Below are 24928 nucleotides of genomic sequence, written 5' to 3' on the forward strand. Positions count from 1 at the left end.
AGGGAGAAATCTCAGTTCAAAATCTAGGAGTATTAATTATAGTAAAGTTTATAAATGCTAGTTTACTCTTTATCCCTATAAGCCTTCGTTTGAAAATATATTTCACTGGAAATTTGCCATTTTATTACCATTTACCCTACCATCCCTAGCACCGTTTCTAGAGAATTAGCCCAAGGTGAAGGCTTTTCTTCCAGCATTTCCCTTGATTCTTAAGATGATTAATGTTGATGTGAAATATTAAAACAAATAAAAGATCCAAAGTGCAACTGAGCGTTTAGATACTGAAGTAGAGCATGTTCAACTTTTTGGGTAACCATCCCTAGCACCGTTTCTAGTGAATTAGCCCAAGGTGAAGGCTTTTCTTCCAGCATTTCCCTTGATTCTTAAGATGATTAATGTTGATGTGAAATATTAAAACAAATAAAAGATCCAAAGTGCAGCTGAGCGTTTAGATACTGAAGTAGAGCATGTTCAACTTTTTGGGTAACCTGAGTCATGGCTAAGGTAAAGCTAGAATTCAACCATAGTAGTCTCTGCCCAGGGTTGATAAGACCAATATTTTTAGTCACCTTTATAACTGGTACTCATAGAGATAGTTAATATTCAGTGAATGCAGCATATGAAGAATCTTTGGGATTCAAGCAGACTACATCTAACAGGTATGTTTTTAAATCAGTGGGATCCAGGCTCCAGAGAATGGCCATTAGAGCTTAGCAGAGCTAAAACTATAACTGCTTGTTGAGGACTTTATCCAGACGTGGCAAGCCAGGATCATGCAGCCCAGAACTGGGAAAGTTTTTTGAGGTAGACCATTCAGAATCAAGTCTGCTTAGAGTAGGCAGAGCTACTGGTGAAAAGTATTTATGTAGCAGTCCAGAGATCATTGATTCAAGCTAAGATTCTTTATAAACATTGGCTGGCCATCATTTTTATTGACTTAGATTTTCTTTAAACAGTAGAGGTATTAATGATAATGAAATAAAGTACTACTATTCTGGTGTACTAACTGAATATAAAGAATTAAATATAGCTCTAGTCAACTTAAGTTTTAATTGTATGTCTCTAACTGTTCCTCATCTTACCCTTCCCTCAACCCACTAACCTCACTAAGGGCTGACCAAAGAATAGTATTTGGTAATATCTAGTAGATACTAAATAAACACTTGAAAAGAATGAGCAAATAGCTCTGTGATAGTTAGGGTTAACCAAGCACGGGGGGAGATCATAAGTCAGCAGATGAAAATAATTCTAACATGAATATTCTAATTGTGTGTATTTTAATAATTTATCTCTCAGCTAAAAAGTTGCCAAAGAATGAACCACAGAATCCAGGAGCAAATTCTGCAAGAGGAAGAGGAGTAGACCTTACTGAACCCACGCAGCCAACCAGGAGTCAGTGTTGTAGTAACTAAACCTCCAGTTTGAACTTGCTGGAATTTTCTTCTGCTTCCTAAATGTTAATGACAGTGGAATTGGAGCATTTAAACAGCCCAGTATGACTTCCAAAAAGAAGAGACTTATGATAGAGTCAAGTTTCTAATACAGAATTATTTTAAGTGTTTTGAACTTAATTTTTAATAACATGCATGTGACCCTCTGACTAATGTTTCAGAAGTAGAAGGGGGGAATGAGAGTTGTGCGTGTACGCTTGTTTCCTTGGACGGTTAGGGAATCATTTCTCGTCACCAGGGATAGAGTCAAAGGATGATGTAAACCCACAGTTAACCAGCCACTTCTATGTAAAAGATTTGGAACTTATTAATTTGGGCTTTTCAAAAACAGTCTTTTTTTAGAAGGAGGTTCTAAAAATATTTATGCTTAGCTACAGTATTCAGGCAACTGGTAATTTCTTAGTATGCATATTTAAAATGTACATTCCACATTTTAACAAGTTAACCACAAGAAAACAGTCCCACATCTTCAGGGGGGAAAACACGAACATTAGTGGTATCTAAAGTATAGCCAGTCCTGATATTTTTAGTGGGGTTAAAAAAAAGTCAAATGTAACCTCATCTTGTTTTAAGAGTATGAATACTGATAAATGCATCTTAATGGATAGTGTTCCCTTCAAACAGGTGAGCTCTTCAGCAGAAGTGGAACGAACCAGGTGTCTGTGATTTCTGTTTAATCACTGCTAGCCATTACATAGGTTTTATTGTTTGGGGGAAGGGAGGGAGCTTTTGTTCCCTTTGGACATAATATAGTCAATGCACTAACAATTATGTACATTCAAACTTGATTATTTTAAATTCGATCTTCAGCTGTACTGTAAATAGGGTACTGCACTGTAGTCTCCATATATGTTTATTACTTTCCTGTAATATTTAAGAATTACTTAAAAGTATACAAAATGTACAGTTACTAAAACAGCTAATTTTTCCTTTTCTCTCCCTTTGAAAGGAAGGGGCTTCTGTTCCTACATGGCTTAGAACCATAATAAACAATGTACCAGTAATTTGTAACATAAGTATTGCAGTATGTTAGTAACAATCTTGCAGGCTTGTTTTCCAAAGTTCATTTTATTTTGATCAGTTCAGTATATTGCACTAATTGTTCTAGGTATTTTCATTATATGAAATCTACCATGTGTCAGAGATGATTTAATCTATTTAAGTGTTGAACTGCTAGCAGAACTTGTACATTACAGTAATTCAGAATTAGTAAGGAAAACAGTTCACCAGTGTTTAGTTTTATATTGAGGTGCTCAGGTTGGAATAAAGTGGTATAAAAAAGCAAGTACTTGTTTTTCTCTTTTTTGGCATGGAACAGTGAACATATATAAATGGCATTATGTAACTTAAAATATGCTTTTATAGTTTCTTTAATACAGTCTTAAAAATTATTTATGTGGTATTGAAGTATTATCCTAATATCTGGTTCTTTGAAGAATTGTCTTTACATTTTTATACTCTTGATAATTGGAACTTTATCTTTTGTCAGTCAGAAACTGATACTCAATTCCCTTGAGAAGTATTACCATGACTGTAATGTTGTCTCTGGAGCCAGCCACTAAAGCAGCACTTACAAGTTCATGGCTAATATATTTGGCTGCACCTTCATAGAAACTTTCAGTGCGTGGTTCTTTTTCACTTGAATTTTTGGACACTTCATCTACACTGGTTGGTCCATTGATTACTTTCTCACTGTAAAGATCATGATTACTCATTTCTGGTAGAAATCTTTGTTCATTTTTAGGGTTAGAACATGTTGAATCAAACAAATTTTCCTTTGAATTTATAGTTGATACACATTCTGTAGATTCAGGTTTATACTGAAACAATATATGGATATTACTTTCTGATACAGAATTGCTTGGTTCATAGATTGGGAAAGGCTCTTTGGATGGTAAAGATTGATTTTGTGTGTTAGAATAATAGGCTTCTTTATATACTTGAAATATTGTCATTGCCAGTGCAGTGACTTCCTTTGTATCCAAAACTTCCCAGAGTCCATTAGTAGCTAAGATAAGGAATTGGCATAAGTCATCAATAGGGACAGAGATAGTTTGAGGTGCTGGTATAATAGATTTTTTCAGTTTGAGATTTCCATGAAATCCAAGTCCTCGTGTGGTTTTTATTTGCCCTTCTAGGAGCCCATATGGTTCATTTGAACTGATCATTGCTCCATTCTGAAGTAGTCTTCTTCTTTCTGTTATGTTTCGCGTAGTGTGTTCTTTGGTTATGCAAAAGCCTCTTCCATTTCTGCATAAGATTGCTTGTACATTACCTAGAAGATTATTAGAAAAAAATTGATCTTAGAAATTTAACAGCCAATTGTATCAAAATATGCTGTTAATTTTATTCTGTGTTTCAGTGCATAAATAGGCCATTTTAAAATATTTTTTATGTAATGTGAAATACTGATAATATTAGGTGACTTACGGTAATTAACATTTGAAACTGAGAGGCCTGTTTATCCCTCATTTTTTAGTAACTTGGTGTTTAAAATGCTGCACTTAATATTAAAATAACTAAAACTACAAATACAAAATAACCATTAATTTTTTTATGAAACAGCTTCTGAATATTTTATAGAGCCAAGAGTTGAACTTTTTTATGACCAGCATATATTCTATAGAGTAGACATTTTTAAAATGTTTAAATAAATGCCTTTTTAATTAAAAACACAAGCATTGATTTTTTTTTTTTAAAGTGGAGTTTGATAGTTTTGTACCTGGTAAAACTTAAAACTTAAGCACATTATAGGTATGGGCGATGAAGAAAATTATAATGCCACTGTTAATGTCAGTCTTACTAGTTTCATGTTGTGTGGTTAAAAAGAAATTAAGTCAATTAGCCCTGTAAAGAAAAAAAAAATGTATTATTAATGTATTACATGGATAATAGCTAGCCAACATTAAATTAAACCCTTTGATTAAAAACTGAAGTCTTAAAAGTTGATTGTAGTTTATCATGGTTCAGATGAACTTGTGATGTGTGCTTCATTGAAATCATTAAAAAATCTAAACATAATCTGAACAGATTAAGGGATGGTTGTACTACTGAAACTAACTTTGGTTTATTAAAAATTTTTTTAGTTTATTAAGAAAATAATTTTCCCCAAGTTTTCAGGAACATGATTGTATATTCAAGCATAAGCAAGTTTTTCTTGATAAGGAATCATTGTTTATAAGAGGGTATATAAATTATTCTGAGATGGAGTTTGAATGATGTTTGAATGTTACAGTACCTTTGAGAATTAAAATCCCTGGGATCATGCAAAATTTACATTAGAATATCTGGTTTCAAGCATGATACTATACCTGGAATCTGAATTTTGTTGCTACAGGGGTTCAATTCTAATCCTGTTTTTGAGGTAAAGAAATTGAGATTTCAGAAGGCTAAAGTCTACCCAACTATAGTATGGTTGGACCTAAAGAGTTTAAGTTGATGAAGCATCAGTGTCAGACATAGGCTGAACCTGTTGGCTCATTAAGTAATGGGAGTTCAAAAGATACTGGTTTTTGTTTTTGTTTTTAGTTTATTTGTCAGCTCACAAGCAGGGGAAGTAGCAGGCAGGGGGAGAAACAGGCTCCCCACTGAGCAAGAAACCTGATGTGGGACTCTATCCCAGGACCCTGGGATAATGACCCCAGCTGAAGGCAGATGCTTAACCAACTGAGCAGCCCAGGCATCCCTGGAAAATGTTTTTAAAACCAGAGAACTGTATAAGTGATAGTCCTAAAAACTACATGACCTCTTACTTTTCTGTAGTTTGGTTATTATTTTGTATTAACTTGTCTTTTCTTCTGGTCATTTTACTTAAACTCTGCAGAAGATAAATTGGTAAAATAATTCTTGACTTTTGCTGAGTTGTAAATTATTACTGTACCAGGAAAACAGCATGGATTGGTAATGAACATGCCACCTGGGTAATCAGATGTTCTGTTAGGAGGACATATGATTCAATACCTCTTTTAAATTTCTTTCTTTTAAATTTCAGAAAATTTCTGTTATGTGTGTGTACATAAACTAGAAATAGTTGCGACCATAGCTCTGAAAACACAGGGGACATTATTTGGCTCAGAATAGTTAAATCGACTGATTTCATAAATGTTTTATTTGCATGCGGCAATTCAGAGACCACTCAGCAAAAGAAAAAGTACTGTTCTTCTGTTGTATAATTTGAAAATAATTTAATACAATTATGTTGTTACAGTGAAAAGTGGTAAACTGGTATCTTTATTTTAGTTGCCTCTGCAGAAATTGGTAAGCATAACCTTATGCACTATTTGCCTTTTTTTTTTTTTTTTTCCATTTCCCAGTTGCTCATTAGATGTAGGAAATGTCATTTTGGCTTATTTTACTGTTGTGAACATCCCTTGGACTGAGTACAATAGAACTTCTAGAAGAAGGGTCATTAAATTCTGGTTGCTCTTTTCACTCTATCATTTACTTGCTGTCTGGCTTTGAGTTAGTTGACAGTTTGTTCATCCTGGTGTAAATGGAAATAGTGCCTTCTGAATAATTCACATCCTTTCCTATGTGAATGGTACATGAAGAAAAACGTGAGGAAGAGGTGCTTACTATACTCAACTATTCATGCATAGTCCAAGAAGTAGAGGGTAAATAAGATTCAAGCCTTGGAGGAGTACTGTTGGGACAAACAAAAATTGTTATGTGCAGAGTTAATAATTTTTTCTTGTTGCCTGAGCCTACGTTGCATATGCTGTCAGCTACAAGTGGAATTGTTGAAAGCAGATGACTACATTAAACTGAAAGTTAAGAGACTAATGAACAAAAAGTCCCAAGGAAGAGGGGAAATTGGAGGAAGATTTAAATAACACTCTGTGTCCACGTGTCTGGGGAACCGAAAGGGGAAAGAAACAGTTCATGACAATTTAAAGCCCGGCATTTTTTTTTTTTTTTTTTTTTGGTCGGAGAGAGTGAGCACAGGCAGACAGTGGCAGGCAGAGGCAGAGGGAGAAGCAAGCTCCCCGCTGATGGACTAGATCCAGGATCATGACCTGAGCCAAAGGCAGCCGTTTAACCAACTGAACCACCCAGGCGTCCCAAAGACTGGCTTTAAAGAAAGGTTCCTGTAACATCTCGGGAGGGAATGAGAATAGACAGTGAGCTGATCTGAAGACTCTTATACAAAAGTTTCTGTGAATCTGGACATCAGTACTTCAAATTCCTAGACAAAGTTTCCAGCTTCAGCAGTTTGGAGAGATTGTGCCCTTCAGAAAGTATTATCAGAACAAAAGTGGAACAGGATTACTGTAAGAGGTACATTAATTATATGGGGATTAGAAAAACTGCTTTGAGATGATACTCAACCCTTTTCAAGATGGTATGTGTAGTCAGGCAAAGTATTCCTTATACAGAGAACAATGATGTGACTGCCTCCTGCACTTAATTGCTGGATTATCTTCAACTTGCGAAAATGAAGAGTACTCTGTAAACTTTGGAGTGACCTTAGAATCATGAATTCTAGATCTGAATGGGCAAGATCAAGATTTTTTTTTTTTTTCAGATAAAGCCACTCACCATTAAAGATAATAGGAAAATTTTAAAAAAAAACTGGAGGAAAATGGAAGAAAAAGTATTTATAGTGGAAGAAAAAGAAACATATCTGGGATGCAGGAGTGCCCAGAAATAGCTTGGTTTGGAAGAAACAGCGTGGAGAATTGGAAACACTTGGGAGTCTGACACACTTGGTTGGGCTTTAATTCCAACTTGATGTCTGTGTGACCTTCATTGAGTCACTTTTATTTCCCTGAGTTGAGTTTTCTACCTGCAGTGTTATTTTTTCATTGTTACTGTGAAGATTTAAGAAGGTGATTTTAATAAGTTGAAACTTGATAAAGGTTTTTGTTTTTTTTTTTTTCCTTTGGGTTCCATGAAGGGGAAAGCAGGAGAAGAGAGGCAATCCAAAGATTGAGATGAAGCTATAAATACTTGATTTCAGACACATTTACAAAAAAACTTTTAATTCTTATGAAGTAGATTAATGGGTTTAAAGTAGTAAGGAGCAATAACTTAGAGCTTGAGAAATGAAATAGTTATTGGGGAAAGAAAAAGCAATTGAGGAGGAGCAGGAAATTCAAACTGAGGTGTACCTAAATTGGAAGCGTAATGAAATTATGTGAATGAAGTCAGGGAAACAACTTATATCCAGTTTTTCTGCAAGACTAATTTTGGCAAGAAAGGCTGAATTCGTATGCATGGGCACCAGGTTTATGACTCTACTGTTGATCAGTATGAGAGCCTTGCTGATGGGGAGCCAGTTTTCATCGATTATTTAAAAGATCCCTTTGTTCATTTTGTAAGCTGTATGACCATGAAACTCAAATGCACTATTGTACATCTAGAGCCTAACAAAATATGAGTTCACCACCAACATAACCCAGAAAAAGAGAGGGAAGGTAAAGCATATAAAAAAGTCAGGGTTATTTAAGAATATGGTTGGTTACCTGGGACGCCTGTGTGGCTCAGTTGGTTAAGCGGCTGCCTTCGGCTCAGGTCATGATCCCAGCGTCCTGGGATTGAGTCCCGAGTCGGGCTCCTTGCTCAGCAGGGAGCCAGCCTCTCCCTCTGCCTCTAGCCTGCCACTGTGTCTGCCTGTGCTTGCGCTCTGTATCCTTCTCTCTCTCTCTCTCTCTCTCTCTCTCTCTCTAACAAATAAAATCTTTCAAAAAAAAAAAAAAAGAATATGGTTTCTTTTCCTGCATAGAGTAAGGTGATTCTGGAATTATTATTTTAGAGATTTTGTTTTAGAGATTTTATTTAATTTGTCAGAGAGGGAGAGGGCACAAGTCGGGGGAGTGGCAGGCAGAGGGAGAAGCAGGATCCCTGCTGAGCAAGGAGCCCAATGTGGGATTCTATCCCTGAATTAGGTTTTAAAGAAAAATGATGGAACTGGAAATAATTATCAGAAACTACTTTTGTTTTCTAGTGCCCTAGTTTTCTGTCAAATGAGCTCATTCTAGATCCAGAGACCAGTCATAGCTTTCCCAATACTTTTCTACTATTCACAATTCCTTAATTGCTGACCACCTCAAGCTCCTGTCTTTCTCTTCTCAAGGTTACCAAGTGATTGCTTTAATACAGCCTCAAGGTAAGGATACGCATGTTTTAAATACGTAAGAAGAATGAAGCTCACCAATTATGTAAGGTTGCATCACTAGTACAAAAGTAGTTTCTGGGGCCTCATTGAATGGAATTATTAAGAACAAATAGGTACTGGGGCGCCTGGGTGGCTCAGACTCGGTTTCCATTCAGGTCATGATCTCAGGGTCATGAGATAGAGACCCACATCAGGCTCCACACTCAGCACAGAGTCTGCTTGAGATTCTCGCTTTCCCTCACCTTCCTCCAATGCCCCCTCCTCCCACTCTTGTGATCGGCCTCTCTCTAAAATAAAGTCTTAGGGCGCCTGGGTGGCTCAGTGGGTTAAGCCGCTGCCTTCGGCTCAGGTCATGATCTCAGGGTCCTGGGATCGAGTCCCGCATCGGGCTCTCTGCTCAGCAGGGAGCCTGCTTCCCTCTCTCTCTCTCTGCCTGCCTCTCCATCTACTTGTGATTTCTCTCTGTCCAATAAATAAATAAAATCTTTAAAAAAAAATAAAATAAAATAAAGTCTTAAAAAAAAAAAAAAACGAGGGGCACCTGGGTGGCTCAGTCATTAAGCATCTGCCTTCGGCTCAGGTCATGACCCAGCGTCCTGGGGTCAAGCCTCACATCAGGCTACCTGCTTACCCTCTCTCACCTATCCTGCTTGTGTTCCTTCTCTTGCTGTGTCTCTCATTGTCAAATAAAATACTTTTTTTAAGCCCCAAATATGTACAAACTAGACAGATACTGAATAGATAAAGTAAACCATTCACATACCAGTGCCCATTTACCATCCCAGAAATCCTAGGGCACCTGGGTGGCTCAGTGGGTTAAAGCCTCTGCCTTTGGCTTGGGTCTCAGGGTCTTGGGATCGAGCCCCGCATTGGGCTCTGCTCAGCGGGGAGCCTGCTTCCCCCTCTCCCTCTGCCTGCCTGTCTGCCTGCCTCAGCCTCTGTCAAATAATTAAAAGTCTTTTTAAAAAAATTGTAAAAAAATTGTCTTAAATCTGTTCTGCCTATACTCTATAAATGAAACAACAAAGCCTGGATGAAAGTGCGTGTATTCAGTTTATTGAATATTTTAAGCCCACTATTGAGACCTACTGCTCAGGAAAAAAATATTCAAAATATTACTGTTCATTGACAATGCAACTGGTCACCCAAGAGCTCTAATGATGTACAACAACATTAATATTTTCATGCCTGCTAACACAACATCCATCCTGCAGCCTATGGGTCAAGGAGTCGAGTTTTGACTTTCAAGTCATTAAATACTTCTATGAAATTATAGCTACCATAGATAATTATTCCTTTGATGGATCTGGGGAGAGTAAGTTCAAACCTAGAAGGGATTCACCATTCTAGATGCCATTAAGAACATTAATGATTCATGGGCAGAGGTCAAAATACCAACATTAACAGGAGTTTGGAAGTTGATTCCAGCCTTCATGGATGACTTGGAGGGGTTCGAGACCAGTGCCATAAGTCACTGCAGATATGGTGGAAATTCAAGACAACTAGTATTAGAAGTGGAGGCTGCAGCTGGGACTGTGTAACTGCAGTCTCCTGATCAAACGAAATGGATGATGAGTTGCTTCTTACGGATGAGCAAAGAAAGTGTTCTCTTGATATGGAATCTGATCTACTCCTGGTGAAGATGCTGTGAAGATCACTGAAAGGACGACAAAGGATTTAGAATATCACATGAACTCAGTTGATAAAGCAGTGACCGGGTTTGAGAGGATTGACTCCAATTCTGAAAGAAGTTCTATGTGGGTAAAATATTAACAGTGTCACGTGCTACAGAGAAATCACTCATGAAAGGAAAACCAATGGATATGGCAAACTTTATTATCTTAAGAAATTGCCGTAACTACCCAAAACCTCAGCAACCATCACCCTGATCTGCCAGCAGTCATCAGCATCAAGGCAAGACCCTCTACTTGCCAAAGGTAACAACTCACTATTGAGACCTCAGATGATAAGCATTTTTTAGCAATAAAATACTTTTCGTTAGTGTGTGCATATTGCCTTTTTAGACATAATGTATTTCATGCAATAGACTACAATACAGTGTGATCATAACTTACAGGCACTGGGAAACAAAAATTCATCCGACTTGTTTTATTGCAGTATTTGATTTATTGTGGTAGTCTGGAACCAAACTTACGATACCTCCTAGGTATGCTTGTATAAAAAGAGATAAGTTTATATATATATATATAAACACACACACATATGAACAAAAAAGTCTGAGAGAGAAGAAATAAAATTATGCTGTTGTAAGGTTTTTATTCTATATGTAAAGTGGTATATATCATTTGATGGTAGACTCTGAGAGGTTAAACTTAAAAAATTGTATAACAAAGAGTTATAACTAACAACCTAACAAATGAGATAAATAGGAATAAAGAAATCAATTCAAAATAAGTTAGTAAAAGAGATAATATACAACTGTGTTATCAACAAAGAAAAGAATAAAGTTGGACCCCTACCCCATGACATATACAGAATTAATTCAAAATGGATAATAGACCAGAATGTAAGAGATAAAACTATAAATCTCTTAGAACAAAATACTGGTATAAGTTTCTGTGGCCTTGGTTTAGGCAATGGTTTCATAGACGACATCAAAACTATAAATATCAGAAGATAAGTATTAATTATCAGAATTAATTATTATTATTTATTTATTTATTATTAAGTATTTCCTAACCATACAACTGGTAAGGGACTTGTATTCAGAATATAAAAAAGAATCTTGCAACTCAATAGATAAGTAACCCAATTTAAAAATGGGCAAAAGATTTAAGTAGACATTTCTCAAAAGAAGATATTCAAATGACTAGTAAGCACATAAAGAGATAGTCAACATCATGAGTCAACAGAAAAGTGCAAATCAATACCACTTCATACCCACTAAGGTGGCTAGAATCAGAAATACAGCATTGGGATAATGTGTAAAAATTAAAACCCTCATAGGTTACTGGCAGGAAAGTGAAACGGTACAGCCTTTTGGAAAATAGTTTGGCAGTTCCTCAAATGGTTTAGTGTAGAATTACCTTAGGACCCAGAAATCCCACTCCTGGGTATATACCCAAGGGAGTGAACACATGTCCATACAAAAACTTATGTACAATGTCCATGCCTGCATTCTTCATCATAATAGCCAAAAATTAGAAACAACTCAGATGTTTTTCAACTGAATAAATGAATAAGCAACATACAGCATAATTTTACAGTGAAATATTACCCAGCAACAAAAAGAAGTACTCATGCCTGTTACAACACGGATGAACCTTCAAAACATGCAAAGTGAAAGAAGACAATCACAAAACGGCCCAAATTCTATGATTACATTTATTGGAAGTGCCCAGAATACGGATATGTATAGAGACAGAATGTAGATTTGTGGTTGCTTGGACCTGGAGAAATGGCAGGTTAGAGAGCTGATTTCTAAAGGGTACTGGGTGTCTTTTAAGAGGACAAAAATGTTGTAGAACTGACTATGGGGATGGATGCACACATCTGGGACCGCACAATTTACATGGGTGAGTTGTGTGCTTTGTGAGTTATATCTCAATAAAGCTATTAAAAATAAAAACACTGGGAGAGACAAAGGGATCAGATAAGAATCCTTTATGTTTCTAAGGAACTAGTGTGGTTAATTAGAAATGTAAAACTTATGGTTTATTTAAGGTTAGGAGAAAAGTATAATTATGTATTCTGTATAAATATATTTGTTAGTGTTTTGATTCTATGAGGATTAGTTGAAATAAAATAGAGCACCAAGAGAAACTATAAAATGAAACATAAATGGGAAGCACTAAGAATAAAAAAGTCAAGAATGTCAGTTTGGAAATATTTTTTCCCACATGCATGAATTCAAAATTTATTCAGTGGCTTCATTACTGCACTCATGTTTCATTATATAGTGAGGTTTTTGTTTTGTTTTATTTAATTCCTGAGTTGGGATGGCCCTGGTATTTTACAAATTTAAATAAATTTGTACAGGAAATACCGAAAAATACAGGAAAGGTAAATTCCCGTGCTATAATTATAGGTCTTGTTATAGAAAATACAACACATGCTCTTGATAAATTTCTGTGAAAATTTACTTTTTGTAACCGATTTAAATCATTTTCTCTCAGGAGCAATCACGACCTCCTTTTCACAAGTTGGAACTTTTCCCTACATATTTGTCTCTATTAAAATAAAGGATGCCTAAATGAAAAGAGCTTAACACAATTATGTAAGCCTGAAAATTTAGATCCAACAAATGTCTGACCTGGAGATGAGAACCAGCCAAACAGCAGTGATCCTGGAAGTAGTGAATCATAGGAAATTAGACATTTAATGATAGTGTCTATTCACTGTCTCATAATTCTTCCTTCAATTTTACAACCTGATGTATTATGACATTATTATTTTTTTTAAGATTTTATTTATTTGATAGGCAGAGATCACAAGTAGGCAGAGAGGCAGAGGCAAGCAGAGAGAGAGGAGGAAGCAGGCTTCCTGCTGAGCAGAGAGCCCGATGTGGGGCTCGATCCCAGGACCCTGGGATCATGACCTGAGTTGAAGGCAGAGGCTTTAACCCACTGAGCCACCCAGGCGCCCCTCTTTTTTTTTTTTTTTTAAGATTTTATTTATTTGACAGAGAGAGACACACAGAGAGAGGGAACTCAAGCAGGAGGAGTAGGAGAGGGAGAAGCAGGCTCCCGGCTGAGCAGGGACCTGACGTGGGGCTTGATCCCAGGACCTTGGGATCATGACCTGAGCTGAGGGCAGACGCTTAACTAAACCACCCAGGCACTCCTATAATGACATTTTCTAATGGAGGTCCCACGTCCAAGAATATGGGTCCCCAGAGTGGTGTAAAATCTGAAAACTGTGCATGAAGTAGACCTGCTCTGAAGCCATCTCAGCATAAAGTCTGAGAAATGACAAAATTCTGAGGAACCTGGCATTGGACTTGGCTTCTTTTTATTGCTTTTCTGGAGTACTCATCTTGGGCTCAGAACCAGAGCTTGATCAGAAACAGGCTTACATCCAGGGACCTGGACATTGTGGTAGTCTTTATGATTATCTGGCTTTGGTTCGGAACCATCTCAGACACATCCCACTTGCTGGGGTCCAGCCTCCTCTGGTTGTGGAAGCAATTCCCTTCAGATGCAGCATGACATAGTGGGCTTGATTCCCAGCTCCAATACCTACTACCTCCGAGACCCTGAACAAATTATCTCACCTCTCTGAGCTTCTAATTTCTCATCTGGAAAAGTGGGGTAACAACACTTAGATATAAAGGGGGAAGAGGGAGATAGAACAGATGTTTAAGGGTCCAAACTTGGAGCAAGTAGTAAGTCCTGGAGATCTAAAGCACAGTATAGGGAATATCGAGAATACTGTGTTATAATCACCAAACTTGCTGAGATGAGAATTTAATTGTTTCAACGACCAAAAAGAAATTATAATTATGTAACATGATAGAAGTGCTAATTATCACCCAAACGGCAATATTACAATATATAAATATCATATAAATATACTTTAAACTTGTACCATGTTATATGTCGAATGCACTTAAAAAAAAATACTTAGAAGATATGAGGATATCTTTAGACACCAGGGTTCTCATAAGACTAAATGAAAACTTGGGCTATATTCCCTATTCAATAAGTGGACACTACTATTAATAATAACTCTAGGGCAGGGGCATCTGGGTGGCTCAGTTGGTTGAGCATCTGCCTTTGGCTGAGGTCATGATCTCAGGATCCTGGAATCCAGCCCTATTTCCGGCTCTGTGCTCAGCAGGGAGTCCGCTTCTCTCTCTCCCTTTCTCTCTCTGTGCTGTCACTCACTCTCAAATAAATAAAAATCTTTAAAAAAATAATAACAACTCTAGGGATGCTTGGATGGCTCATTCAGTTACGCGTTTGCCTTCAGCTCAGGTCATGATCACAGGGTTCTGGAATCAAGTTCTGTATTGGGCTCCTTGCTCAGTGGGGCACCTGCTTCTGCCTCTGTCTGCCACTCTCTCTGCTTGTGCTCTCTCTCACAAATAAATAAAATCTTTAAAAATGAAATAAAATAATAAACTGTCCTTGTTTATCAAGCACCTGGGTGTCTCAGTGGGTTAAGCATCTGCCTTCGGTTTAGGTCATGATCCCAGAGTCCAGGAATCCGGTCCCACATCAGGCTCCCTGCTCAGCTGGGAGTCTGCTTCTCCCTCTGTCCTTCATCCTGCACATGCTCTCTCTTGCTCTCTCAAATAAATAAATAAAATCTTCAAAAAAATAATAATAACAACTCTATACAGGGGCACCTTACTGGCTTAGTCAATAGACCATGAGATTTCTTTCTTTTTTTTTTTTTTCAAAGATTTTATTTATTTATTTGACACAGAGAGAGAGATCACAAGTAGGCAGAGAGGCAGGCAGAGAGAGAGAGGAAGAAACAGGCTTCCTGCCAAGCAGAGAGCCAGATGTGGGACTTGATCCCAGGACCCTGAGATCGTGACCTGAGCCGAAGGCAGAGGCTTAACCCACTGAGACACCCAGGTGCCCGACCAAGAGATTTCTTGATCTCAGGGTCGTGAGTTTGAGCCCCACAGTGGGGGTAGGGTTTACTTAAAAATAATAATAATTCTGTTGATGAGAGTGGTACCTGACTAAGCATCTCACGGCACTCAGCTTAACTTTGCTAAAAATGTTTTACTTATGGGCTTTCCATTTTGGCAACCTCCTAAGGTAGAACTTTAGCCCTAAAAGGATTGCTTCTTGAAATACAATTTTAAAAACACAGCCAAATGTTTGAGAAGGGAATGTATACTTATAAACTTATAAGTATAGGCACAAGTAAAGGCACAAACTATTGTTTTCTCTAAAATTAAATTGATACTACTTTGCCCACTGAGCACAAGTGACCTATTCCAAATGTGTTATCAGAATAACTGACCAATTTAAACAACCAGATTTGTAACAATCCTCAAAAAACTTTCCATTCTCCTGAAAAAGGGAAGTATGGGAAATGTTTTATGTTTCATTCAGATCTAAGCAAATGTCATATGTTTGCTTTGCCTTTATCTACAGCTATATTGGTACCCCATTTAGAAAATTTAATGTTTTGGTCAAATTATTACATATATGTTCCTTCTTGGGGAAAAAAAATTACAATTATTTTTGTACCTGCAATCTGCATCTAAAGTGTGGTTCTTGGATGCCTGGGTGGCTCAGTGGATTAAAGCCTCTACCTTTGGCTCAAGTCATGATCCTGGGGTCTTGGGATGGAGCCCTGCATTGGGCTCATTGCTCAGTGGGGAGCCTGCTTCCTCCTCTCTCTCTCTGCCTACTTGTGATCTCTTTCTCCGTGTCAAATAAATAAAATCTTAAAAAAAAAAAAAACTGTGGTTCTTGATCATTTCTTAGTCAATGGAATTTCAAGGGATTAGTAAGTCACTAAATCATAGGTCACTAAATAGCTCCAGAAGCAAGAGGAGTTTTGCTGCCAGGGATAAAAAATAACTGTAAGGTGTAATGAGACTACTCCATGTACATACCAGTGTTTGCAATATGGAGTACTCCAGACATTATTCGTGGCATCATCTGGGAAGGGAAACTCTTTGCCAAGTCATCAGCTTTATTGATTTTCCAGTTCTTCTCAGTATAGGGTTTTTTAATATTGCCTTCCAATATACAAGTAACTACAGAACAGCCACTCCATCGAACCCTGGACACTTCATTCCTTCCAAGACGTAAAAGCCTGTCCATTCTCCAAAACGCTTTCGCAAAGGCTTTGTGTATGTTTTCATATTCACATTTCAACTTTTTTCTCTTTTTCTTTATGGAGGAAAAAAGTTCTTCTATAGCTATGTATTCTTCCCTAAATACCGTGTGAAAGGATTTTATTACATTTTGCTCTTCAGGAGTCATTTGGTAGGAAGGATCAAATCTGGAAAGTTGATGGAGAAGTAAAACTGGGAGTTCCATTGAAGTCAAGCCTGCTGCTGAAGCGCCATGATGTCCATCAAACAAACCAAAAAAACACACATCAGGTTTATTGCCAAAGTTATTCACAACAGTGAATTTATCATTCATGTCAGCTTTCCATGTAGAATTTCTGTCTTCACAAATGGCTACACCTTTAATCAATCCATGACAGATTGCTTGAGAACATATGGAACTCCTGTGAATGTTATCAATGATCTTATAGTATGCTGGTATTTGTTTCTTCCAAAGTAGCTCAAAAGCATTATTAATGCTCTGGAGGACTTTTTCAGTGAATATAGAAAATGACAATAGTTTAGTGATCATAAACTGTCTCTGAATGGAAACCAGTGGAAGCGCTGGTTTCTTTGTACTTATCCATTGAAACCCCAGGGTGGCCAGAGCCACATGCTGCTTTTTATGGAGGAAAACATCAGGTAGATCAATTTCGCGCTTGCATATGGAACAGGGAACTGTCATCGGTTGGTCACGCTTCTCTTCATGGTCTTCAGAGTCTCCTGATGGTCTGTCCTTCTTCTTCCTTCTAGAACACCTTCTTCTCAATGAAAGTGAGATGTCACTTTCTGATTCAAATGTTGATTTTCCCTCATTCCATTCCCTTGATTTCCAAAACACTCTGCAAACAGGACAAAAGATATTGACATGCCATGAATAACACATTGAAAGCTTTTTTCTTTTTTATGTTTATTTATGTATCATAGAATTGGAGAGAGTGAGCACCTGGCAGGGGCAGAGGGAGACAGCCTTCCAGCAGATTTCCCACTGAACACAGAGCCCCACTCTGGGCTTGATCTCTTGATCCGTGAGATCATGAGCTAAGCCCCAACCCCAAGTGGACAGTCAGGCACTTATCCCACTGAGCCACCCATGTGCTCCAACACATTGAAAGTCCTTGCAAGCAGACCCTTGTCTTTGCAATTTGTTTTAGGTTCTCAAAACTCTATGCGGGCCTACTATTGAATATTCTGATGCATCTTTCTATCATTCCTAAAAAAAAAAAAAAAAGACGCACAAAAAGTACTCAAAAAATTGATGATTGAACTTTGTATGCCTGAATAAAATTGGGCAAAGTCTCTACGAAGTCAACTAGAAATCTAAGAACAAATACTCAGAGAAATCAGCACAAGCTTGTATCCCAGGCATGTGAAGGTTTATGCTTGAAAACTAGCTATTTGATTAAAAATTTCAGCATAATTATTTTTGTACTCCATTTTATCTTGCTGAAAATACTTTTTTCCCCCCTCCTTAAAGGTTTCACAGGAAAATGAATAGGAGGGGTGCCTGGGTGGCTCAATCGGTTAAGCATCCAGCTTTTCTGGCTTTGGTCATGATCTCAGGATGGGGGGATTAAGCCCTGCATGAGGCTCTGTCAGCTTGAGATTCTCTCCCTCTGCCTGCCTCTCGACCCCTCTCCCTGCTGGTGTACTCTCTCTAAAATAAATAAAATCTTTATTTTTTTAAAAGAGTTTATTTATTTATTTGACCGACAGAGATCACAAGTAAGCAGAGAGGCAGGCAGAGAGGGGGAAGCAGGCTCCCCGCTGAGCAGAGAGCCCGATGTGGGGCTCCATCCCAGGACCCTGAGATCATGATCTGAACAGAAGGCAGAGGCTTAACCCACTGAGACACACAGGTGCCCCTAGTTAGTAGCTTTAAATGTTTATGACATGTGACATGTTAACTTCAACTCAACTTCATGTAAGTTATATTTAACTTCAACTCAACTCACAGAAGTTTTATTTGATCTTAGTACATTGAATGTGTTAGATACGCCTACAACAATAAGAATGTCTGAGGCCCGTAGGGACTTGGAATATTCCAAGCATAGTAACAGGTATTCAAGAATGCTTATAGTTGTTAAAATAAGAAATGAATATATTTAGTCCTGATGACAAAATAGTATCTCTGAGCATAAAAGTAATACATAATCATTTTTAAGTTCAAGACAGGAAGACAAACTAGAAATAAAAGAACTTTCACCTTTTTTCTCTAGTCTCACCCCCACCTCCCAAATCCCAGTCTTGGTTAGTGGCCTGTTATCTATCTTTTGAAATATGTATATATAAGATATACTATAATATATTAATAATATATGTGTCATTTTATAATTATCATATATCAGTAATATATATTATATATTTTCTATATAAGTATTATAATTATATCACTTATATAATGTGTTATTATATTAAACATAATAATTAAATATATAATAATACATTAATAGTATTAACATAACTTACATAAATATACTTACCTATAAAATATATCTGTCATCTTTTCTGAAATGTAAATTTTGTAGACCATCCTAAAATCTGCCATTATTACTCAATACTAAGTCATGGTCTCATACTGAAAGTTTGAATATGGACAGACAAAACAATATACTATGAACAATGTAGAGTTTGGATTTTAAAAAAAGAACTGTCTTAAAAAAAAAAAAAGCCTGTCGTCACTTAGAAATTATATAGCCTTAGCCAAGTTATTAAGCTTCTCTGAACATCTGCTTTCTTATCTGTAAATGAACACAATTATTTATAGCATCAAATGAGATAAATGGTGAAGCAATTGGCAATAGGGGACGCTTGAAAACTGCCTGCACCTTCTACTCTAAGCAAAAAGGGACACTTAGGACTGAACCAAATTAAAACATATCACATGACATGAACACATGAAATTGTAACGCTTAGAGGAAAATATATTCTATATAAAACTAATTTTAATGGGGCGCCTGGGTGGCTCTGTGGGTTAAAGCCTCTGCCTTCAGCTCAGGTCATGATCCCAGGGTCCTGGGATGGAGACCTGCATCGGGCTCTCTGCTCAGCCGGAGAATGTTTCCCTTCCTCTCTCTCTGCCTGCCTCTCTGCCTGCTTGTGATCGCTGTCTGTCAAATGAATAAATAGAATCTTAAAAAAAAAAACAAACCCAATTTTTAAAAAATCAGTAAGTCAATGGGAATCTTTTTTTTTTTTTAAGTGATCTTTACACCCAATATGGGACTTGAACTTACAACCCTGAGATCAAGAATTGCTTTACTGACTGAGCCAGACAGGTGCCCTGGATGAGGATTTTTTTAATAGCAGTACCTGAATCTGAGTGTTTGAGAATTGTGTTATATGTATTTATTAATATGTTGTGGTAAACTGTATATATCATTGCCTTACTACAATGGTTACTCACTTTAACAAATAATAATAAACTGGACACATAAAACAGAACACAATTTAGGGGCACCTGACTGGCTCAGTTGGAGGAGCCTGGGACTCATGATCTTGGAGTCCTGAGTTCATGCTCCACGTTGGGTGTAGAGATTAAATAAATAAAGACTTAAAAGAAAATGGAACACCATTTTGAGAAACTTATGTGAACTAAAAATGAATGCATAAGTAAAGCAATACGATAGCTATAGAAAATAGGCAAATATCTTTAAGATTTTTTTCCCAGTAGAATTTTCATTCTATATGCTATGCAAAAGTCTTATATCTAGCGATGAAAATTTTCTATGATAAATGATAAATAAGATGGTGTAATTGGCAATGGGCTTTAGCAACCTTCATTTATGGCTTACATATAGCAATATGATTTAAAATTAAACAAGCAAAGCTCTGAAAATTTTTAAATGTTTTGCTGTTTTCTTTATTTGTATTTAATTCCCTGAAGGGCACAACTGTACTGAATATAGCTACTCATTTATATTGTAAAATTTTATCTACAAATTTCTTTTTTTTTTTTAGATTTTACTTATTTATTTGACAGAGAGAGGGATCACAAGTAGGCAGAGAGGCAGGCAGAGAGTTGGGGAAGCAGGTTCCCCGCTGAGCAGAGAGCCTGATGCGGGGCTCGATCCCAGGACCCCGGGATCATGACCTGAGCTGAAGGCAGTGGCTTAAACCACTGAACCACCCAGACACCCCTATTTACAAATTTCCACCTCATAAATGCTTCTGAAAATATTAGCATATTTGTAGGCCTTCCTGGCTTTGCCTCAACAACAAATTTTTGTGTGTGTCTTTTTAAACAGAAAAAATTAAAACTACACAAAAATAGAAGAGTATAATGAGCCCCCATATGCCCACCACCAGGTTCAAACATTATCAATATTTTTCCATTCTTGTTTCAACTTTGTCTTATTTCATTCTATTATCTTTATCTTTAAAAGCAAAAACCAAAATTATATCAATTTCACTGATAAACACTTCAGTCTCAAAACCAAATTTGATCAGCCTCCATTCACTTCTTTTTTTTTTTTTTTAAGATTTTATTTATTTATTTGACAGACAGAGATCACAAGTAGGCAGAGAGGCAGGCAGAGAGAGAGAAGGAAGCAGGCTCCCCGCTGAGCAGAGAGCCCGATGCGGGGCTCCATCCCAGAACCCTGGGATCATGACCTGAGCCGAAGGCAGAGGCTTTAACCCACTGAGCCACCCAGGCACACCCTCCATTCACTTCTTCAACACCTACGCCAGGCCACCTATGGTGAGCACATGTTGCTAAAGACACACAGACAGGTAAGGTTTGAAGCTTCGAGGGGAGGAGTCTGCAGAGCCATTCATGTGCTCATGCAAAGAATTAAACAGGTCAGATGAAGTCCAGGACAGTGCCCACCCAGGGACCTAACCCCTCATCTAGCTATAAGTGGCATCACAACACCTGAGAAGCCTACCCAGAAAAACTCACAGTGGAGAGAGATCAACAGGGGGGGTCCAAGGCAAATTCAAGGGAATGACCAGTTAACAGGAGGAAGAGGACCCAGGGAAGGAACTGGACAGGCAAGCAGAGAAGTATGGAGAGAAATGAGTACTGGCAAAGCTATTGAGCTCTTTGGGCTAAAATGTATTACAAATATTTTTATTTTCTATTATTTGGCAATGTTCATGTAAAGGTTGCAGTTTTCCTGAGGCTTGATGAACTAACTGTTGGGACAATCTATAAGGCACACTACTACTGTCCTTTGACTTAGAGTCAATCTTTTACACCAGAGGTTTATTTTCTTGTGTATGGGGAATAGCCATAGTATAGTTCTCTTTCACATGAAGCTATGCTTAGAGTGTAATGTGTCTTTCATTCAGCCAACAAATACTTGAGTGTCTGCAATATGCTAAGTACTGTTTTATTTGCTGGGGATACAACAGTGAACAAAACAGGCATGGTCTCTGATGAAGCTTATATTCTGATACAAAGGCAATACATAAAGGAAACATGTATACCTGTAATACCAGCTGGGGGTAAGTACTAACATGAAAAACAGAGGGGCACCTGGGTGGCTCAGATGGGTTAAGCCTCTGCCTTTGGCTCAGGTCAAGATCTCAGAGTCCTGGGATCAAGGCCTGCACTCAGCGGGGAGCCTGCTTACCCCCCTCTCTCTCTGCCTGCCTCTCTGCCTACTTGTGATCTCTCTCTCTCTCTCTCTGTCAAATAAGTAAACAAAAATCTTAAAGAAAGAAAGATAGAAAAACAAGGCAGAATAAGAGTATAGAGAGGGATGGAAGCCCTCTTTTGTATAAGGTAGTCAGAAGAATATATCATTTCCTCATATACTTAGTCTAACAGGAAGCCACGATTTCATTTGATAACTAAGAAAGTGGAGGAAAAAGAACATTGCAGATAAAATTGTTTATTGACTTACAGATGGCAACAGACACATGAAAAGATGCTCAACGTTAGAGAATGCAAATCAAAACCACAATGAGATAGATATCACCTCGCACCTGTCAGAATGGCTAAAATCAAAAACACAAGAAATAGCAGGTGTTGGCGAGGATGAGGAGAAACAGGAACCCTTGTTCCTGTCGTTGGGAATGCAAACTGCTGTGGCCACTGTGGAAAACAGTATGGAGGACATTATTTACAATAGCCACATTATGAAAGCAGCTTCAATGTCCATTGATAGAGAAGTGAATAAAGAAGTAATATCCATATATAGATATAAATATTACATATAAATACTACATACTTATAGATATTACTTATATTACTTATAACCATATATATGATATTACACACACAAACACATATATATGTATATGTATGTATATAAAACTTGGGATATTGGGATATTACTCAGCCATAGAAAATGAAATCTCGCATTTGTATGAACATACATGGATCTGGAGAGTATAATGATAAGTGAAGTGAGTCAGATAAAGATAAATACCACATGATTCACATGTGGAATTTAACAAATGAACAAAGGAAAAAAAGAAACAAACAAAAAAACAGACTCTTAAGTATAGAGAATAAATCGACAGTTACCTGAGGGGCGGTGAGGGAAACAGGTGGGATCTTTCACAGAGTCCCACCTCCTAGACTCTCCCTGGGATCCTACTTGTCTGTCTGTGGCCTTGATCATTTACACTGGGATCTGATTTACTGATTTAGGGAATCTGCCAAATAGTTTTCAGCCCTCTGCCCGGGAGGGTTATCAAGTGTATTCAGCCTGAGCGACCCGTGAGTGTTCTGGTTTCTTACAATTGTGTTTTCTTTCTCATCAAACTTGTATACAAACAAGCAAAAAAAAAGGGGGGGGGAGGGGGGTTAAGAGCACATTTATCATGATGAGCTCTGAGTAATATACAGAACTGCTGAATTACTGGGAGGTCTGGTGCAGTCAGTTAAGCTTCTGACTCTTAATTTCAGTTCAGGTCATGATGTCAGGGTTGAGAAGTCAAGCCCCAGGGTCAGGCTCTGTGTTCATTGTGGAGTCTGCTGGAGATTCTGACTCTTCCTCCGCCCCTCACCCTGCTCATGTTCTCTCTCTCTCTCTCTTTCTCTCTCTCAAATAAATAAATAAATCTTTACCAAAAAACCTGTTGAATCACTACATTGTACACCTGAAATGAATGTAATACTGTACGTTAATTACACTTGAGTTTTTTTTTTTTTAATGTTCATTGACTACATCTGTCATCCAATAGAAATGAAAATTTACCTGAAAGCACTATTAATTTCCTTGCTCATTTGGAATTGTTACCTCCCTTAGCCTTCTCTTTACCACCTTTCCCCAGTCTCTGCTCCTCCAACTTGGATAGTAATGGTGATGGCTGGAGGTGGTTATGATGGTGGTCGCGGGGGGCGTTGTCCCACAGATGTGATGGGAGACCTCTCCACATGGAATGTTCACGACATCACCTGGAACCTTGGTCAGAACTCTCTTTATGATTCTGAAGGACTATGAAGGAGGAAGGGCAAAAACTGTATTCAGTAACAAACCTGTGCTTGAAATTTCAAAAAGGAGAATCATTCATTAAATATACTGTCTTATGCCTCCATCCTAGGATTAAAAAATAAGAGGAAGGCCTATCCAGTTGAGTTTTTTTTCTTGTAAGTATGGCACTTTCAAAATACTGATTCCAGAAGGCTACGCTTAATGTATACACCAGTTCTCTTCTCAGTTGGTGGAGGTAAGGTATCTCAGGCCGTCCCTCCAGGAGGCTGCCTCCTACCTGCCCTGCAGGGTCTGCCCACTCCATCTCGCTGCCCTACTTCATTATCTGACTCCTGGACCTTGTTTGAACTGTCTTTTTGTTTCTTGAGATTGTCTTCACTCCTGGCCAATACCTTTAGTTCCTAGGCTTATAATCCAAAACTGCATTCCACCCTCTCACCCCAGGATGGATTCAAACTAAAGTTCTAGAGCAATTTGTTTGCATATTGAAGAAATTTAGACAAGACAACAGCTTACTAGACATTTCCGTGGGGATGTTTTACAGCCAACTCAAAGTTAATATGTTCAAAATGGAAATCATTACATTTGCTCCAGAATCTCCTAGCATTACCTTGATTAAGCTGGAAACTGTTTCACAGAATCCTCTTCCCTGTGTGGTTCCAGGTTAGAGTTGGCCAAGAAAGGAATTTGGAGGCACCATATCTGAATGCCATCATGGTTCAGTGAGATGACCAGTAGATGCAGAGATGCCTGGCAGGTTCCAGCTGGTCCTGGCTCCCTCCACTTCACCTCCAGCTCTTCCTCTTGATGGAAAGCCTTCTTGACGGCTCTCCCTTTCCATCTCCTCCTCCCCCTGTTTGTGCTCTCTCTCTCTCCCTCTCAAATGAATAAATAAATCTCTAAAAAAAAATAAATTATACTTGAACAATAAATACAGATTGATTTATGGATTGATCTGGGGCTCTAGATTGACTCAGTCTGTGGAACATGTGACTCCTGATCTCGAGGTTGTGAGCCCCACCTTGGGTATAGAAACTACTTAAAAATAAAATCTTTAGAGATGCCTGGGTGGCTCAGTTGGTTAAGCAGCTCCCTTCGGCTCAGGTCATGATCCCAGCTTCCTGCGATCGAGTCCCGCATCGGGCTCCTTGCTCAGCAGGGAGCCTGCTTCTCCCTCTGCCTCTGTCTGCCTGTGCTTGCTCTC

At 37.9% G+C, this 24928-nt stretch overlaps 2 protein-coding genes across 2 annotated transcripts in view; one reads left to right on the forward strand and one right to left on the reverse strand.

Annotated features, from left to right (window-relative positions):
* Positions 1–2736, forward strand: part of RAB5A (RAB5A, member RAS oncogene family) — a 29120-nt gene extending 26384 nt beyond the window's left edge. The window contains exon 6 of the mRNA XM_082729140.1: positions 1297–2736. Within this exon, the coding sequence (XP_082585266.1) occupies positions 1297–1412 (116 nt within the window). The 3' untranslated portion in view covers positions 1413–2736. The remainder of the gene's footprint in view (positions 1–1296) is intronic.
* On the reverse strand, positions 1801–23654 carry PP2D1 (protein phosphatase 2C like domain containing 1). Its single transcript, XM_082729112.1, has 3 exons — positions 23488–23654; positions 16112–17175; positions 1801–3726 (listed from the first exon to the last, which is right to left on the reverse strand). Exons 1-3 carry the CDS (start codon positions 23514–23516, stop codon positions 2927–2929), a joined length of 1893 nt encoding a protein of 630 aa, XP_082585238.1. The 5' UTR covers positions 23517–23654; the 3' UTR covers positions 1801–2926.
* Between the last annotated feature and the right edge of the window lie 1274 nt (positions 23655–24928).

Source organism: Mustela nivalis, assembly GCF_964662115.1.
Source record: "Mustela nivalis genome assembly, chromosome: 1".
NCBI classification, from domain to species: Eukaryota; Metazoa; Chordata; class Mammalia; order Carnivora; family Mustelidae; genus Mustela; species Mustela nivalis.